We start from the raw sequence: 18,890 nt of genomic DNA on the forward strand, positions 1-18,890 counted from the left end.
GTAGTAGCATAAATATATGCCGAACTCTTCTCATTGTTTCAGTGAGCATGTCTCTATGGTGCCAAAAAATCCTATCCTACACTGATGAGTCCTTATTAGGGCAAAGAAAGCTGTCTGTAGGGGATATTCTTTGCTAGCACAAAGCCCAGGTTATGCTCTAAAAATCCGGTCGGCAAAGCATTGACTCAAAAAGATGCCATGCAAATGATATCAAACATATGTCTGTCTCCTAATGTGGCTTATTTTCTTATGTTTAACCCAAAATACATAAAAACATACAGTACATTCATAGAATGCTAATTATGAACATTGATTGTATGTAAAACAATTTACCTGTATAAAGTATGTAAAGAAAGAAACCACAGCAATTATAACAATTATAATGGAATAAAAATTTATTTCACGTTGAATTCTCTCATCATCGTTCGTCCCAAAAATCTATAGAGAAAAAAATACAAAAATTTACATATGTTCATATATTTATATAAGCATGCATTTAAAATGGTGTAGCTGTGATCATTGTGCTTTTCTGCCATTTACAGTCATCTCTTCACGGCTCCCCTCCCACTACAGAGTCCTGTTAAAACTTCGCACCCTCACTTATTAAGCCCTAACTCAATCTTCTCCCCCATACATCTCTAACCTCATCTGCCACTCGCTCTCTTCATTCTGCCAATGCAGCCTCTACTCCTCACTCATGACTTCCTCACAATCCCATAACCAAAACTTCTCCTGTGCTGCACCCCTCCTCTAGAACTAATTCCCTCTCCCAATCAGGCTCTCTAAGTCTCTCCAAAGCTTCAAGTGGGCTCTTAAAACCCATTTCTTCATCAAAGTCTATTAGCTCTCCTCCACCTCACCCCCTCTGTCTCACCCTTTTTGTATCACCCCTTTCGTCTGGCCGTCCCTATAGATTGTAATCTTTCGGTAATAGCATCTTCTTCCCTCGTGTCCTCCGTTCTCCATTATCATTATCACCAGCTTGCCAGTGTCTTCCCTTGTTTCCTCAATCAGGGACTCTGACCCTGTTTGCTGCACCCACTTACTGGGTACAGGTTCAGCTTGTGCTGTTTTGCTTCCATTTATTCTGACCTATCCCCATGCCTCATTATCTTGTAAGCGGTTATCCCTCACCTAGCACCTGGTTATGCTATTCCTTGCAAGAATATTGTTTTGCCTCTATAGCAGTGCATTGTTTATATTGTTATTGTACTGTTTTTGTGCCTTTGTGCTGTTTTTTCATTTAATGTCTTACTGTATATTCTTTGTATGGTGCTGTGGACCCCTTGCGGCACCTTATAAATAAAAGATGATAATAATAACTTTGAAGTGCCCCCAAACCTCGCGGCATGTGCTCATTTACGCATGGTAAAGGGCTCTCAGCTCAGCAAAAATGAGCTGAGATTTCACATTGGACATCGCCACGGAGCCTCATCGCACAGAACTTTGCTTAGAATTGCCCCTTTGACCTTGATCTAGCAGGTCTATGATTGTTATACACTTAATTATGCTTGTTTTGTGCTACTTAAACCAAAACATACATACTGACCCTGACATCATTCAATAATTTATTAATATTAAAAATGTATTTTAGCATCAATCATTTCATTTAAATAGAAAACATAGATTATAATTAAGTGGGTAACATTGGCAAATATGCATCTAATATACTTACAGCTATAATTTTGGCAAATAAAATGCTGAAACCTGGATGGACAGCTCCATTGACAGTTGCTGCAAGCGTTCCAAACATGATATATGGCCACTCTGATTTATTTAGCTTCAATATCCTAAAAAATGAAATTTTAGGAAGTTTTTCCTGGAAAGAGGAGAAAAACAATACATTGATTTGAATATTTGTAATATCTTGTCTATTATCCCTATATGCTTGTGAATTAGGGTTTTCCTTATAAAGGGGTTTTCAACAACTTGGAGCATCATGCTTTAAAAATAATATATTCATTAAACATGACCCCTCTCTTTCCCCACGCTGCCCCTGACATTTCCCTCCAGCTTCCTTAGGATTACTCCACATAGTAGAGCTTATTTACTAGCAACATTTAGGTGCACAATTTACACTAAATCGCACCAACCAAAGAGACACTTTCATCCATTTCTGTGAGTTAATGCAAACTTTGTATCCAAAAGCAATGTTAGCAAATGAGCATACGTGTCACACGTGATACACTCAGCGATCGTGTCTGTGTGTGTGACATCACCACAAAACACCTAGCATTTGCAGTTTTAGTTTTCTTTTTCAACTTTTTAAATGTTTCCAGATGAGAATTCTGGGAGGAGAGTCATTATCTTAACCCACTATGTTCCTGAAATGGAATCCCCACAACACCCCCAGACTACACAGAATAGTGGTTACTGAATATCACTTTGCCAGATGGGTACAGTGCTGTGCATACAAATAAAAAAAAAATCAGATATTTATAATTATTCACATTTGTAATTACATGCGCCCAGGAGGCAGCCGACAACTGGCTGAATATATGCAAGACAATAGGCAGGGGCAAACGCAGGATTTGTAGAGGGGGGTTTCCTCACCATGCTGCCAGTGGGCGTGACCAGCATGCATGGGGGCGTGGCTATAATTTTAGACAGTGCTTGGCTGCTCTCCAACTCCTGCTATCCCCATAATATACATGGGCAATGCTGCGTGCACTACTGTTAGGTTTCAAGCAGAGCCGTGTGAAGCGGGGACAGGGTCCAGTCACCTCAATTATACAGTGCCCCAGGCTAGGAGGGGTTTCCAGGCACTAGGAACCCCCCCCCCCCCCCTCGGTTTGCTTATGATAGGGGCTTAGATTTTGATACGGCATTCCAGTATAACACATTAGTTATACTAAAAAGTGGTATATATAATTTCAGAAAATATTTATGGGACTTATTCACCTATATGTAAACACTGTTAGTTACCTCTTCTACGTCCTCTTTTATTTCTTCTTCCTCTCCAACTTCAGACATGGAATATTTCCCATTGGACATATTGGAATGTAATCTCTGTATCAAGGATGGTTTCCCCTGTTCATTCTCCTTTGTTTCACTATCATCTGCTGTCTGTATAGTCTGAAGAATAGATATTAACCGGTTACAAGACTCTCGTATTGTTTAAAGTCCCTAGCACACATAGGCTTTTATAATATTGTCTGTGTGCTTGTATATATCATCTTTATTAATATGGAGTGCTTTAATGTGATGATTTGTATATGTATCTATGGTCCATGGTTTTCAGGGGGTAACGACACCAAATATGTCATATAATAACTGGGCAAATCCTGTTTATAAAATGTCATTCAGCAGTGACTTTGGGATTTTCCAGGGAACCTGCAGCCCCCAGAATGCCTTAGTGAACAATCAGTTGTCAGGGCAATTGAACAGCTATGGCATGTACTCGGCTCACACATTTCCTGAAATGGTAGGTTTGTTATTACTATGTAGACAAACTAGGCATGTGCCTTGAGTAAGTACCATTGCTCAGGAAGCAACATAAGATGTTATTTATTTTTTCATTTTTGCTACTTAGTTTTTAGTTTTACACCTATGAAGGACAAGGATGGGATAGTACATCATAGCAAAATTTACACAGGGGCCCTGCAATGCCATTCCACCCTCTCTGCTCTCAATAGAGCACAGAGAGACCTCTTCTGAGCATGCATGACTACTACAGCACCAGAAGAGAACTCACTCTACTCTACTGAGCAGAGCGGGCATCAGCGGGAAGCGAGGTGTCAGAGCATTACTGGGCCCCCTCACCTCTAGGCCCCATAGCCACCGCACTCACTGCACCCATGATATATACACCCCTGTAAGTAGACATGAATATGTGGGGTACACAATTACCTATTTAGCAGGAGGTTCACTCACAATGCCTAATAACAGTCATGGAAATGGGTAAACCCATTGTTTGAATTTTGTAAAGTCATCTATGTACATGTATAAGCCATCTATGTACACATATAATTGCCTACACATTTTTTTTGCCATACTGTTGCTGGTTTTCACCATGCAATCATCTGGCTATTTCTTAGATCAAACTCAGTAATGTTGGGCCAGTTAAATATTTTGCATTCATCAGGAAGTTCGAAGTGAGACAAGAAGTACAGTGAGTTTAGTTATATAAGGAAGCCTGACACGCTGGAAAATTAAATAACTCTGTAAGAATTGCATCTCCAATGTTGTAAATGTACCTGTGCTGTTGCAAGTGAATGGTATATTCCCTGTTTTTCCATTAATTCCGAATGTGTTCCTTGCTCAGCCACAGCACCATTTTGTAGTACAACTATAAGATCCGCTGTCCAAACTGTACTCAGACGATGAGCAATGACAATCGTGGTACGACCTTTACTGGCCTGAGAAAAGGATATTATCGCTGTTATTGAGTCAGATGATGATGGAACACATATAACAACTTCACCTCTGTAGTACAGAAAACCATGCAGTACGACAATCATATGACATCTTAAGTTTACAAAGATTTACCTTATCTAGAGCAGCTTGCACAATAGACTCACTCTCAGTATCCAGAGCAGAAGTGGCCTCGTCCAGCAGAAGTATTTTAGGGTTACGTACTAAGGCTCTAGCAATCGCTATCCTCTGTTTTTGGCCACCGCTCAGCTGAGCTCCTCTTTCCCCAACTAGAGTTTCAAAAGTCTAAAGAAGCATCAGAAAATAGAGATATACAGGATAAATCTATACGCAATATGTATTTGGAATCTGAAACACAGAAGCTGAGATTCTTACCCTCCTGTGGTAGCCAAAGAACCACAAACTAATACAAAAGTCAGCAGTTTAGAATCAAGAGCTGTACCTGTATTAATGTGATGTCTAGCTTAAAGCTTTGCTACCCCACATGTGCTTTACAAATTGCATTGAGAAAGATCTTTTTGCATTATGTGAATGAAAGGTAAACAGTACAGAGGAGGCACCTGTGTGCCAGCTTTGTAGAGCAGTGCAAAAAAATGAGAGCTAAATGATTATAATGAGACAAAGGGAGATGCATTTTAGGGGTGTTCCTTGCTTTGAGTGAGAGCACATAGCAAATATCTGAATCAGGTTACAGCCCAGAGCTGGTGGATATCAGGGGGTAAATGTATGAAGTAGCGGTTTCTGCAAGTCGCCGGATATCGGCGACTTTGCAGGAGAAATTTAAAGCGGCAATGGCTTTCAAGGCAAAAGGTGAAAGCGATTGCCGTTTTAAATTTCCTCTGCAAAGTTGCTGATATCCGGCGACTTGCAGAAACCGCTACTTCATGCATTTACCTCTAGGTCTTGTCCTATCCCTTTATAGAAACACATTTTGCATATTTAGCTTAAATTGGCAGAGAAGTATTTCTAGCTGTACTTTCCCTAGTATGAAGAATGATTAAAAACACACAAAAGTCCCAATGTCCCCTGATGAGTAATGTGGGCCAAAAATGAGGCTTTAACGAGCTGTACGGAAGCCTGATGAAAGGGGTGGATCTAAAGTTGTAGGTACTTGGACTTTTTATTGAATGTTTACACTTTAGTGAACCTAGAAGCACTTCTAGTTTGCTGACTGTTTTCAAAAAGCGTAAAGTAGGCATGAAAGTGCGCTGGGTGGACCATACAGGGGAACCAGTGCAAACCAAAATGTTTAGCAATCAGCCTCCAGCGCACTTCATAAATGAGTCCCAATGCATTACCTGTGAGTCATCATATTTAGTGTAATACAAAATCTCATTTTCTCTCGGGTTGCAGATACTTACATCAGGCAGTGCCATAATGAAATCATAGGCGTTGGCTTCTTTAGCTGCAGTTTCAATGTCTTCATCAGTGACATCTAATCTTCCATATTTGATGTTGTTCTTAATGGTAGTTCCAAACAGAACAGGCTCCTGGCTCACCACACCAATCAATTCTCTGTAATGTCTGACATTCAAAGATTGTATATCATGACCATCAACCATTATCTAAAAAATAAATTCAAACAGAACACTAGTGGACAAAAACTTATTAAGTGGTAGCAAGTTGAATTTCTGTAGTCCATGGATGTTAAAATAAAAGGTATTCTGTGAGAGGAATGGATAAAGCATATTTACCACGCCCTCTTGTGGATCATACAGTCTCTGCAGGAGCTGCACTGTGGTGCTTTTACCACATCCACTTTGCCCAACCAGTGCCACTGTCTGACCAGATTTAACCTTCAGATTAAGTCCTTTTAAAACCTACAGTCAAATGGAATATAAAAAGAAACACAAATATGTCAACAAATAAATTATACATCCCCTTAAAATAGAAACTGTTATTTGTAATTTAAAATATTTTAGTAATGCCGGAGTCCCGGGGGCAGCTACATGCAGAATTTTTTCCCCAAAGCTCACCATCTTCCCATGATTTCACACATCTCTACCCATAGTGGATTAAGGGGGTGAATGTATCAAGCTGAGAGTTTGAAAAGTGGAGATGTTGTCTATAGCAACCAATCAGACAATCAGATCCTAGTTATCATTTATATAGTACATTCCACAAAATGATAACTAGAATCTGATTGGTTGCTATAGGCAACATCTCCACTTTCCAAACCCGCCGGAAACTCTCAGCTTGTCCAAATACTATGTTGGAACAGTGTAACAATCCAATCTGCAAGTTGTTATGGCAAATGTTAGAACGCTTGTTTGACTTTACCAAACAGTGCACCCTTTAGGGTTAAAGTGAGATGGGTAATGCACTATAAATACTGCAGTAATAATAAATGCAGTCAAAAGCAGACACTTTTCAGTTCTGTGGAATAATGCTGGTTGTTATAAACCAGCTGAGAGAATGTCTTAAACATTTACTGCTCAATAGCAAAGCATCTCTCAGACACATGATGATCCCTGTTATAAGTGAGATAATTTTGCATAACACAATATAAAGTCTAATTCTGCAGAGTGCATACACACTGCAGAATTGGACCGACATTGTTCCATAACTGACCAACATCTTTTAAGCAGCATGACCAATCAGACCGACCGATTACCTGTACTTTGGAACAATGATCATTCCAGGGGAAACACTCATGTGATATCGGGCCAATCAGTCATTTATCGTCTGATTGGCCCAATAATTGGCTTAAAACAGTGTAGTGTGTACCTAGCCTAAGTCTAGGTAGGTTATTTTATGAAAATATATAATTTGTCTGTTCAAATTGATCAGTGACATAATGAAACACAAAATCATCATATGACCATTTCTTACCTGAACCTTTGGTCTTGAAGGATAACAAAAACGCACATTTTGAAATTCAATGTTTCCTTTTGTATAATCAGGCTTGTACCCCTCTATTGAAAAGCTGTTTATTGTTGATGTCTAAGGTCACAATGAAGAGAAGACATAACTATTAATTAGCAACATGGTTAAGCAAACAACAGACATAGCCCTACCTTTTCCCAGCTAACAATGAACATTGTGGGCAGCACGGTGGCTAAGTTGTTAGCACTTCTGCCTTACAGCACTGGGGTCATGAGTTCAATGCCCGACCATGGCCTTATCTGTGTGGAGTTTGTATGTTCTCCCTGTGCTTGCGTGGGTTTCCTCCGAGTGCTCCGGTTTTCTCCCACATTCCAAAACATACTGGTAGGTTAATTGGCTGCTAACAAATTGACCCTAATCTGTGTCTGTGTGTGTGTATGTGTGTGTGTGTTAGGGAATTTAGACTGTAATCCCTAATGGGGCAGGGACTGATGTGAGTGAGTTCTCTGTACCGCGCTGCGGTATGGTGCTATATAAATAAATGGTAATAATAATTTAACACTCATCAAATCAACATCTCGTTGAGTTCCCAGGGCCTGATTATCCAACAGGCTGACTAGGCTGCTTCCTAATATGCACAGCTTTTGCGAAGGGGCCACTACATTTTTAGGCGTGCAAAATCGTGGCAGGAGAGTTATAAACTGAAATTCCTTTAAAATATAAGAGAATTGTTAGTCTCCAAAGTAAAACGAAAACATGAAAGAAAAATAAGGTTTTAATCTTGATGTATTCCCATGGTAAAGGCTGAAGACAATTTGGCATATTCAATTAATTTCTGGATCATGGCTTTGTGTGGCCGCCTCCTCCCCTATACCGTCCACCGCATATTTCCCTTCGCACCCCTTAGAGTTTCGAAGGGAAATCTGCAATGCGGCGGTACCGTAATGGCACTTTATGTCCCGGAAGCTAATTTAATATTCCCCAATTAGTCATCATTGGGCGGGCACTTGAGGATAAGTGAGTAGGAAAGACAAAGATGACGACAGCCCCCTCCACATCTTCACCCTGAGTAACAGTCATTCATGCCTCCATTGTGCTATACTGTTCTGACTTTAATGAAAGCTAAATGAGTTGCAAAGATAGCTGTGACCCTTTTAAAAAAGCCAAAAGGAGCCGAGTTTCGTAAAATTGAGAACTTAAACATTGTTGGGGGAAGGGGGGGTGAAGGAAGCAGGATTTCAAATTAATGACAAGTTTGTTAATACCTACCACGTACTAGCCTGAAGTGGGAGGCGAGGGTGTGTTACGAGAATATTAGCATAGGGCGGACTAAACCACTGAGCCCTCAATCAATCCCCGTGAGTTTGCAAATTAGAGCAGGATTTAAGGATATTAATGATAATGAAAGGAATGGAGAATGTATTTCCAACTGTTTTCCTAATTATTCCATTAACTAAAACACAATGTGATCCATACAGAAATATTATTTGCAACAAAACCAACCATATATGTAAAAGTTACCATATCAAGACTGGCGCTAACTTTACATCTACCTTAGTTTTTATGGTTGTATTAGCTGTGTTGGAACACAAAGAATTGCAAATTTCTGTAAACTCTCAAATGCTCCTACACTTATAGCAGATGTATTGGAAAAACAATGGCCATTGCTTAAGATGTTTGAAACTATATGTAATCACATTAGGTGGGTGACTAAAATATATTATTATTATTATTATTATTATTATTAGTGCTAACCACTGTGCTGCCATGCTGTTGTCCCCTAAGACAGTGTAGGCTCCTGCAGCATGTTGTATAATTGGCTTACATGCAGAAGTCTGGTGTGCACAGAAATGCTTTATCATCACAGTCTTATCACAGACATTTTAGGTCAACACAAACTAGGTTACAGCTATATAGAGAATTCCAGTAAACATTATATTTCAGTAATAAAGGAATAAGGCTGACTTGTCAGAAAAGGTTTTTCTTGCAATTAAGACAAATAATACTCTTTCTTACCTGATCAATGGTATTAAATATGTTATAAGCAGCTCCTCTAGCCACAGAGAAAGCTTCAAAGTGAGAAGCAGCCTGACCAATGCAATAACTGCTAAGGATCACACTGAAGAAGACCTTTAGGGAAAGAAAGGAATTAACCAATGAAATAAACAAATGGATTGTCAAAATTTACAGAGTAATAAATGTATGTAGTTAATGATCTACTAAAGTAAATCAAATTAGGAGCCCAGGCAGGAAGTGCTGAAAACGGTGGACAATGGATTTAGTTTTATTCATTTATAATAGCGTATATTATATTTAAGTCATTGCATATTTTTTTTAAACTATTAATTTCAAATGTAAAGCTTACCACAAGAGTAGATCCAATGGTATAGCCTTTACCTCCCAGTATCAAGGTTGTACCGTACCAAAATCCAAGTCCATAGGAGGCATAAATAAGAAAGAACATAACACCAACAGCAAACTGGGAAGTAATGGATTTTCTTATCCCAATTTTTTTGGCCTCTCCCAAATTATTTGAATACCTGGAAAAGTAAAGGGAACACATTTGAAAATAGTGTAACATTTTAGTTTGTGAAATAACTTTTTAAAGTAATTACACAAAAAAAGACTAATACCTTTTAATTTCTTTCTCTTGTCCTCCAAATGCCACCACTGTCCGTATCGAGGAGAGAACTTCTTCAGCCACAGCTCCGGCCTTTGCGTAAGCCGAGAGCTCCTGGCTTGTCAGTGATACCACCATCTACGGAATTACAGATAATTAGCGTGGCATCACTAGTGTGAACCCAAAAGGGTTTAGATAGCTAGTGTACAGCACATCTTTATTAGATATATGTTGCTATGTATTTCTGTATATTGGTAAGAAGCTTAATCAGCATCACAAACATTTATTTTTAGTGCAAGTTTCCACTGATAGGCCTCAACTCACACAAGAAGTGCAAAGAAATTCTGCAGAATTTGATAGCGCAGATTAAAGTGAATACAAATCACACCAAAATTAAGCACATAAAAATGTATAATCATTTCCTTTTGTTTATAACCCTTTTGCTGTAGTTGGATACCATGAAATTCCTGATTTAGATTTAAAACGTTTCAAAATCCAGAAACATAATATTTTCAGGTTTTATGAGGCCTCTAAACACTTTCCACTCATTATTCACATTTATACTCACCCACAGTGGTCAGGGAAGACTCATCCTTACCACTCAAAAGTTTAATCCCTTAAGCATGAGTATTTAGACATGAGATCATTAGGGGCCTGATTCATTAAGGATCTTAACTTGAGAAACTTCTTATTTCAGTCTCCTGGACAAAACCATGTTACAATGCAAGGGGTGCAAATTAGCATTCTGTTTTGCACATAAGTTAAATACTGACTGTTTTTTCATGTAGCACACAAATATCCACTTTAAATTTCAGTGTACAAATAAGCTATCAAATATGTGTGTGCTACATGAAAAAACAGTCAGTATTTAACTTATGTGCAAAACAGAATACTAATTTGCACCCCTTGCATTGTAACATGGTTTTGTCCAGGAGACTGAAATAAGAAGTTTCTCAAGTTAAGATCCTTAATGAATCAGGCCCTAGATGTTTAAATGGGGCAGTTTAACTAACAGCCTATGGTGACTTTCAAGTCTGTGCTCTCTCAGTTAATATGAGAATTTTCACGTGGTATTTTGTATGTTATATATTTTTAATGAAATACAGTCACTTTAGTTTAAATAGGACATTTGATTTTTATTTTAACAAAAGTGCTTTAATGCGTGTGCAAATTTGTTTAATAAGGTAACAGAAAAGCCAAGTGAAAACATGTTCAGATCTGCTCTTAGCAGCTAGTACAATTCAGCAACAACAGGTTTAGAAGCAGGGCTGGTAGAACACGATAAGTCCGGTAAGCGTGGCAGGATGGCATCGTACCAAGGCTGACTTTGGCATTGCCCCTCGTCTCCAGACCCAGTAGCAGTCGCATCCATGCACCCACTATAGATCTGCCACTGGCTTAATTCACAGTGTCTATTTTTATCACCTTGAAACTTTAGCACTACCTGTTTGTCTAATAATTGACTACGCATATATCTAAAGGCCACACTCATACCTTTTCATATACTTCAAAAACATTACTGATATTGCATTTTATAGAAAGAATTGTAGTCTTTACCTTGGAGCATATAGCCGTTGAAATTGCTACAAGTGGACTGGTGGCCATGATGACCAGTGCAAGTTGCCAGCCTTTAATAAGTCCGACTACTAGTCCTGCTACAAAAGTTGCACAATTCTGCACAAGATGACCGACTTTATCTCCTATTCCGTCATTGATTTTATTGATGTCTCTAGTAAAAAAAAAAGTGCAAACAAGAATGATTGGAAAATGTTGTATAAATTATAAATCTCATTGGGGCAAGAATAGGACATAGGTCTCTTACTCTGTAAGACGAGTGTTGAGTTCTCCAGATTTGGTGACATCAAACCAGCTAATTTCTTGGGACAATACTGAATGGAAAAACAGTTGCCTCATTTTCCGTGTCTGTCTGGCTGCAGTTAGAACCCAAAAGGACACCTGGAAGTATCCACAGACTATAACAGCAGCTCCTATTCCTACATAGTACAAGGAAAACCTGAGGAGAGATGTAGATACCGCATAATAATCCAGCCTTCACACATAATAAAGTGGTGCAGAATATTTAACCATAGCATAAAACAAAAAAAAACTTACAGAGCCATCTGTTCAGATAGTGGTTTTTGAACACATGCAGCTGTTTGAAAAAAAAGAAAAAGTTACTGTTTTGTTTCAATTTTATTACATTACCAGTTTATTAAACTGTGTGATTGTTTTTGTTATTATTTAGACAATCACTGTATATTTTAAATCCCAATATATTGATCACATGACTTAAAATAACTCTTTTTTTCATTCAAATATAATTATACACTGAACTCCTAAGTGAAAAAAATGGTAATAGAAGCTATTATTGAAAAAATAAATAAATTATATATATATATATATATATATATATATATATATATATATATATATATATTTACACACACATATATATATATATATATATATATATATATACATACATACATATATACATACATATACATACATATATACATACATATATACATACATATACATACATATATACATACATATATACTTGTGTATATATAAATTAAATAGAGATACTCATAGACCCTCCTTTAGAATGGAGCGTAAGGTACAGGCACAAATGTACACATACAATTTAGGCTGCAAAATTGCGCTATTACCTGTATTACCTGTTTATTTTGAGTTGCATGTATTTTACAATATGTGTCACTCAAAATACTATGTAACTATGTGGTCGCATTAAGAGGTGTTTGAAACATATTTTGATGAGGCCTCAGTACAGATACACCATGGCGGGCTAAGGGTAGGTCTGTTGTTGGGTTTATTCTGATCAGTGTAATGTCTGGCTGAGGAAAATTTGATGGAAAAAGAGAGGGCTAAAGCAGATAACCTATAACTATTACTCAAACATAATGTATGAACAAATGTGATGCATAGCTGTCTCACTGACCTGGATGAGGTAAGTCCTAATATGGTCACCGTAGTGTACAATATTATCTTCCATTACTGGTGATTTCAGCTACTATAGTTATACAAGACACACCATATGTATAATAATAATATTTAATAATAATAATAATAATAATAATAATAATAATAATAATAATAATAATATGCATGCCCATGGTCCTTCAGCATTTCATCACCATCATCATTAATTTATATAGCGCCACTGATTCCGCAGCGCTGTACAGAGAACTCATTCACAACAGTCCCAGTGCTCCATTACAGTCTAAATTCCCTAACACACACACACACACACACACACACAGACAGACAGACTAGGGTCAATTTTGATAGCAGCCAATTAACCTACTAGTATGTTTTTGGACTGTAGGAGGAAACCGGAGCACCCGGAGGAAACCCACGCAAACACCGGGAGAACATACAAACTCCACACAGATAAGGCCATGGTCGGGAATTGAACTCATGACCCCAGTGCTGTGAGGCAGAAGTGATAACCACTTAGCCACCGTGATGCAGCATTTCTATCAAAGTCAAATTAAAGAATTTTTTCATGTTCATTAATTAATAATTTTTCTGTTAACAGGATTGAAATACATTTGGTAATAATGAAAGATTATTAGTCTTACATGTATTTTGAAGTGACGAGTTATGACACACGATGCTGTCAGCCATGTCGCCAAACACAATGAGCATTAAAGGATGGCAGATACCATTCACAATTCCTCCAAGAACTCCAATGATCATATAGAGAATGTCAAGCCCTTCTGAAAATCGAAACTAGCAACAACAGAAGAACGTGACTATAACACATATCACTTTACACTGAGTAATGCACAGTATCTTACATGAGACACTCAAAGCAAATTCTCTTTTTGTGTCTCCTTTAATCCACTTAAAATCTTTAGCTGACAATTACTTCCTTATAATTCAGACAATTGGTCCTCCATAATTAGCAGAATATGAATGTATAGTTTCTATAACTGTTCTACCTTACTTAAGACCCTCATTTGGGGTGGATTTCTGACCTGAGCACATTTCAGGTCACATTTGTGTTCCAGTCTTTCAATAACATCAGATTCCTATTCTATATGTAAATTCCCCATGTAATATTGTAATGTGTGTACAATATAACTATTGTTATATGATGAAACTGGACCAGTTTTTACAGATTTAATTAGTGATGAAAAAAAGGAGCCAATCAGCACAGTTCATCATAAAACTCACCGTGTGTCAGGAAACTGCTGCGCTTCAAACTCCAGGCCCTGCATGAACTAGATACATACAGTATTGCTGAGCCACATGTGTATTGCATACTTTGCAACAACTCCCTTTGATCACTAGATATGTAATCTCTGTGTTAGCTGCCTTGTTATCTCCCAGCTGTTAATAAACTGACAGCTCCTGACCCTTGTTATGGATACTTTCCTACCATAAAAATTTCTTCCAGTCTGATATTCATTTCTGATGTTACTTGGTCCATGCTCTTGGTTATTCCTGACTTGTTTCTCCTGGTTTATGTATTGGTGTAATTTTCTTGCTCCTTGAATCCATTTCTGATCCAGTGCTGGACTGTATGTCTATGATTCTGCCTCCTCCCTATATATGTTAATATTCTGCACCTGAGCCGACCTATCGATTAGGCAACCTAGCCTCCTGCCTACGAACCAGTGCGCATTGAGTGGCCCGGGTTACTCTAAACTATTTGTGTGTGTGTACTTTTTTTGACAAAAAAAAGAGGGTCCAAACACATATCTAGCCAAGGGCTCCGTGGGGTCTTAGTCAGACTCTGCCCTGCACTCCTACCCCATTCCTTTATTTTTGCCTTGGTTTGTGACTTGGCTTACGTTTGATCCTGTTCTTTCTCTGCTGACGTTTTCCCTGGTTACTGCCTGCCCTGCCCCTGGACTGTCTGACTACAGCTCTGTGTTTTACTTACACATGTTGTTATCCTGTAAGGTGTCCATGCACAGCGGTGTGTGCAGAAATACTTTCTGGGCTCTCCAGGTAATATTATTGAGCTTTCTATATACTGTCTTTCTGCTATATGCCCCCTCATTACTCTGCCTACGCTGGAACTTCAACATCAGGCTCTACTCTAGTTATTCTGCAGAGACCAGTCATGTCAATGTTTTTGTTTGATTGGCTCATAACAGTGTAGCTCGTTAAATGGGGCTTAATTGATGTCTACAACTCATGGGGGCCACCATCGCTAAATCATTGACACAGATTTATTTATGCAGTAAAGACAAGGAGCTACTGTTTTTCAATGCACTACAGTAACATGTTGGTGTTTAGGAAAAAGACATATGAATAAATGTACAATATAATTGTCATGTTGTATAATTAAAGTGTCCATCTTATATTGACTTACAATTTGAATTGGTCCAACAGTTTTCGGCTTTTCTTTCTGTTTGTTTTTCTCATTTTCTTTCCTTTAAAAAGCATTAAATGATTCAGTAGACTATCAGAAAAGGTTTCTAGTAATCCTGAACAGAACCACGTGATAACCATGGTTTTGAATGGGATGTGAGATTGTTAATAATTCTGTAGCAATAACTCTAATTGCCTGATGGCTTCAAGGGGTATATTTACTAAACTGTGGGTTTGAAAAAGTTGAGATGTTGCCTGTAGCAACCAATCAGATTCTAGCTGTCATTATGTAGAATGTACTAAACAAATGATAATTAGAATCTGATTGGTTGCTATAGGCAACATCTCCACTTTTTCAAACCTGCAATTTAGTAAATATATGTGGCCAACGACACTGATTGATATTTTGGGAGGTGAGACATCACAAATATTATACCAATACAAACTATACTAATATTCAAACTTCTTTTTACACTCAAAATATAAAATTAATATAGCTACTTATTACACACCTAAATAATCAAATATCAATATAATCTATTTATCGAAGGGCAATAGGGCTTTTTTTCACTTCACCCTATATCAAAGGCGCTACCGCAAGCGATAACTGTGCTAATGGTAAGTTTCACCAGCAAAGCCTATTTATCAAGCGTTACTTTTTCCACTACTTGTCCATCCACTATTGCTGTTCTTTTGACACCATTAACAGCGAAACTGGACAAAAAAGTATTTTGCTGAAAACAGTTTTTTTCAATCTGTAAGATTTTAAAAAGAATGGGACTAGACCCCAGAAAATAAAAAATATTATTTCTATTTCTGTTAGTGGTGGGGAAAGTTAATATAACATTTACATTATATTATAAAGTTTACATTTTATCGATCTTATTTTTTACATGTAAAAGTTTTAGATATTTTTGGAAATAAAAACATGCTTTATTTGTTTCAATATTTGAAATGGAAGATTCATACATGGTCACTGAGCATGCTCGGCAAAGCTGAACGGGGTCCTCCCTAGCAATAAGTAACCCTTATCACCCTGGTTGTTTGTCAGCTGACAGCTGAGTATTGCTTAGAATTGCTCAGCTGCCACAGTGATAAAATTATGGAAAATCGCAGGAAAAAGTCATTTCTTACCTCCGCGATAAGCAGTGCTGAAAAAGAACATTTTTTGCTGCAATAACCATTTTGAGGAATAAACTGAACCTTTGGCCACAAATGTTTACCAAAAATAATTACATACTGTGCTCACCACAACCATTTAAACAAAATGATATATAAGGTGTGATCACATACTACAAGCAAGAATGGATCAAATTCCTTCTTGTTTGTGATATGTGGCCACACTCTTTTTTCATCACAGTTTTGTTTAATGGTTTTGGTGAGCATGATATATCCCTATGTTTGTTAAATAGGAGCAGATCAGAGCTCTCTATGTCTTTGGTATGATGCAGCAGCCTTCATAGGCAGGACACTCCCAATTTGAGAGATGTCCTGTCGTCCCGACAGTCAGTACAGTTGTCTCGACTCCCAGGAAGTTGGGAAGGGTGCCCCCGATCAATCACCATGGTTGTGCAGGTGCTGAGCACACCAGTGCCAATCCAAAGTGCTTAGCATGCCCCACATGGTGTGACCACAGCTCCCTTCTGTGTGGCACAGCTTGTACCGATGTCCAGCAGACCAATGTTGGGAGATATGTTAGAGATGGTGTATTCTGTTTTTGTCTTTTGTGCAAGAATATGTCTTTTCAACTAAACTTAGCTATCTCACCTCCCACTTAACCCCCATCCCCCTCAAAAAAAAATGTGAATAAGTAAACAATTATACAGAGCAGTAAGCATTGGATAGGCAAGAATTCATGAATATGTTCTGCCCACCCAGCTGTAATTATTCAAAATGGTGCCAAACGGCACAGCTCATAGGGAGGGCAAAAAAGTGTGTGTGTATACAAATCACATTGCTATTCTACTAAAAAAAAACAAAAAAAACAAAGAAAATACAGGCAAACTATAATATTATCCTACTTTCATAAGTAATGTGAGTGAGTCGTAGTTAAATGTCCACATATTTTCACCAATCTAAAGACACTTTATCACATTTCCCACTTTCTGAAATACTTCCATTAGTAAATATATATTCGAAATATAAATGATGTAATATGTGTCAAAACAATACAGATGTGAATAATGGTGTGATATTGTACATACATGTTGTCTTCTTGTATTTCATCCAGTAAGGTTTCTGTTGTAGGGTACGTGTTATTGTCCTTCACATCATTGGTCTTTGCGTCAGTCATTCCTTCGCTTAAGTCACGCAACCAAGAACACCACTATGGAGAATGGAAGGATGACATTAGACAAAATCAAATGTAAAATATTTGTTTAATCTAAGTTATAAACATTCTATTATGTTTATATTTAGACCTGAATTGTCTTCCCCTCACTCTGTTACACATTGGATCAAACAACAATTTTAAAACGAGTGAATGTCTAGAAGAGAGTGTAACCTGTTCCTTGTGTCAATAAGGACAGACTGATCAGGTGAGCAAAATATGTGGTTCTTCCATTTGCCAAACTGCACTAAAAACTAACATTTATATTTTATCCTTTATTGAATTCGACACAAATTATACCTTGTTTTTAAGAAGACTGAGTTTTCCGAAAATACCCTTTATTTTTTTTATATCTCCAGACATGGCAAATAAAACCCACCCAAATTGTATTGAAATTTTAAGAAAGTGAACTAAAAGCAAATGTGGGTATTTTTTTTAAACATCACTAACATATACTGTGTAGTTTTTGCTTTAGTATCAATACACCTTTCCAAAACAACAAAAATCAGGATTTTATACCTAGGTTTCAGAATAAAATCTGCACTTGAAAATGCATAGGAATAATATGTATAGCGCAACAATGTATATTGATTTGCAACTAGACAAAGTACTGCATCAATTGAGGATATCCCTGGGTTTCGGATGGAGGTAATCTCAGGGCCGTCTCTTCCATTGGGCACGATGGGCAGGTGCCTGGGAGCCCTGCAGGCAAGGGGAGCCTGTCCGAATCCCAAAAAAAATTAAATACTTACCTTGCGGCCACATCAGCGGTGATCCGGCTCCCTCCCTGGTCCCCTCTTCAGTGCTGTGCTCGCAGTGAATGCTGGGCGTGATGTCACGCCCAGCATTCGCTGCAACCACAGCATGGAAGAGGGCAGAAGAGACTCAGCGGCGTGGAAAAAAGAAGAGGATCGGACTTAAGGTAAGTTAAGGGGGCCCATATATATATATATATATATATATATATATATATATATATATATATGTAAAAAAAAAGTGATTATATATATATAATCACGTTTTTTTTTACATACATATATAATTTTTTTACACAAACACACACACACACACTATTTATATATATATATATATATATATATATATATATATATATAAAAGACAAAAAGAGAAGCGCCACGCATAGTGTATTAAATGACCAACAATTAGTCTTCTCAATGTGGCAAACTGTCACGGGCACTAGGAGTCTTTACCCAGGGATCACCAGGTGATAGGCTTACCAGAGCAGTATAGGTGGTAATATGGTACTCTGGTAGCAGGGTGATCACGGAACAGGAAATAGCAGATGATGAGATGCTCAGGAAAGTCTATGACTAGCAGCACTGGCAATATGGAGGTAGTAATACACGAGGAACTGTATGGACAAAGGAC

General features: G+C 37.8%; 1 protein-coding gene across 3 annotated transcripts in view; it reads right to left on the reverse strand.

Annotated features, from left to right (window-relative positions):
* The window catches only part of ABCB5 (ATP binding cassette subfamily B member 5), a 141,641-nt gene that overhangs the window by 26,742 nt on the left and 96,009 nt on the right, over positions 1-18,890 (reverse strand). For 2 of the 3 annotated variants that reach the window (XM_075212201.1, XM_075212204.1), the window contains exons 2-18: positions 17,377-17,498; positions 15,174-15,234; positions 13,429-13,579; positions 11,933-11,972; positions 11,643-11,834; positions 11,378-11,549; positions 9,834-9,958; positions 9,566-9,740; positions 9,217-9,330; positions 7,207-7,317; positions 6,069-6,194; positions 5,736-5,939; positions 4,489-4,659; positions 4,197-4,358; positions 2,926-3,075; positions 1,676-1,819; positions 334-438 (exon numbers count right to left, since the gene is read on the reverse strand). The exons of the other annotated variant lie outside the window; for it this stretch is intronic. In XM_075212201.1, the coding sequence (XP_075068302.1) occupies positions 334-438; positions 1,676-1,819; positions 2,926-3,075; positions 4,197-4,358; positions 4,489-4,659; positions 5,736-5,939; positions 6,069-6,194; positions 7,207-7,317; positions 9,217-9,330; positions 9,566-9,740; positions 9,834-9,958; positions 11,378-11,549; positions 11,643-11,834; positions 11,933-11,972; positions 13,429-13,579; positions 15,174-15,234; positions 17,377-17,498 (2,325 nt within the window). The remainder of the gene's footprint in view (positions 1-333; positions 439-1,675; positions 1,820-2,925; positions 3,076-4,196; positions 4,359-4,488; positions 4,660-5,735; positions 5,940-6,068; positions 6,195-7,206; positions 7,318-9,216; positions 9,331-9,565; positions 9,741-9,833; positions 9,959-11,377; positions 11,550-11,642; positions 11,835-11,932; positions 11,973-13,428; positions 13,580-15,173; positions 15,235-17,376; positions 17,499-18,890) is intronic. 3 annotated transcript variants of the gene reach the window in all.

The sequence above is a fragment of the Mixophyes fleayi genome, chromosome 5, assembly GCF_038048845.1.
Source record: "Mixophyes fleayi isolate aMixFle1 chromosome 5, aMixFle1.hap1, whole genome shotgun sequence".
NCBI lineage: Eukaryota > Metazoa > Chordata > Amphibia > Anura > Limnodynastidae > Mixophyes > Mixophyes fleayi.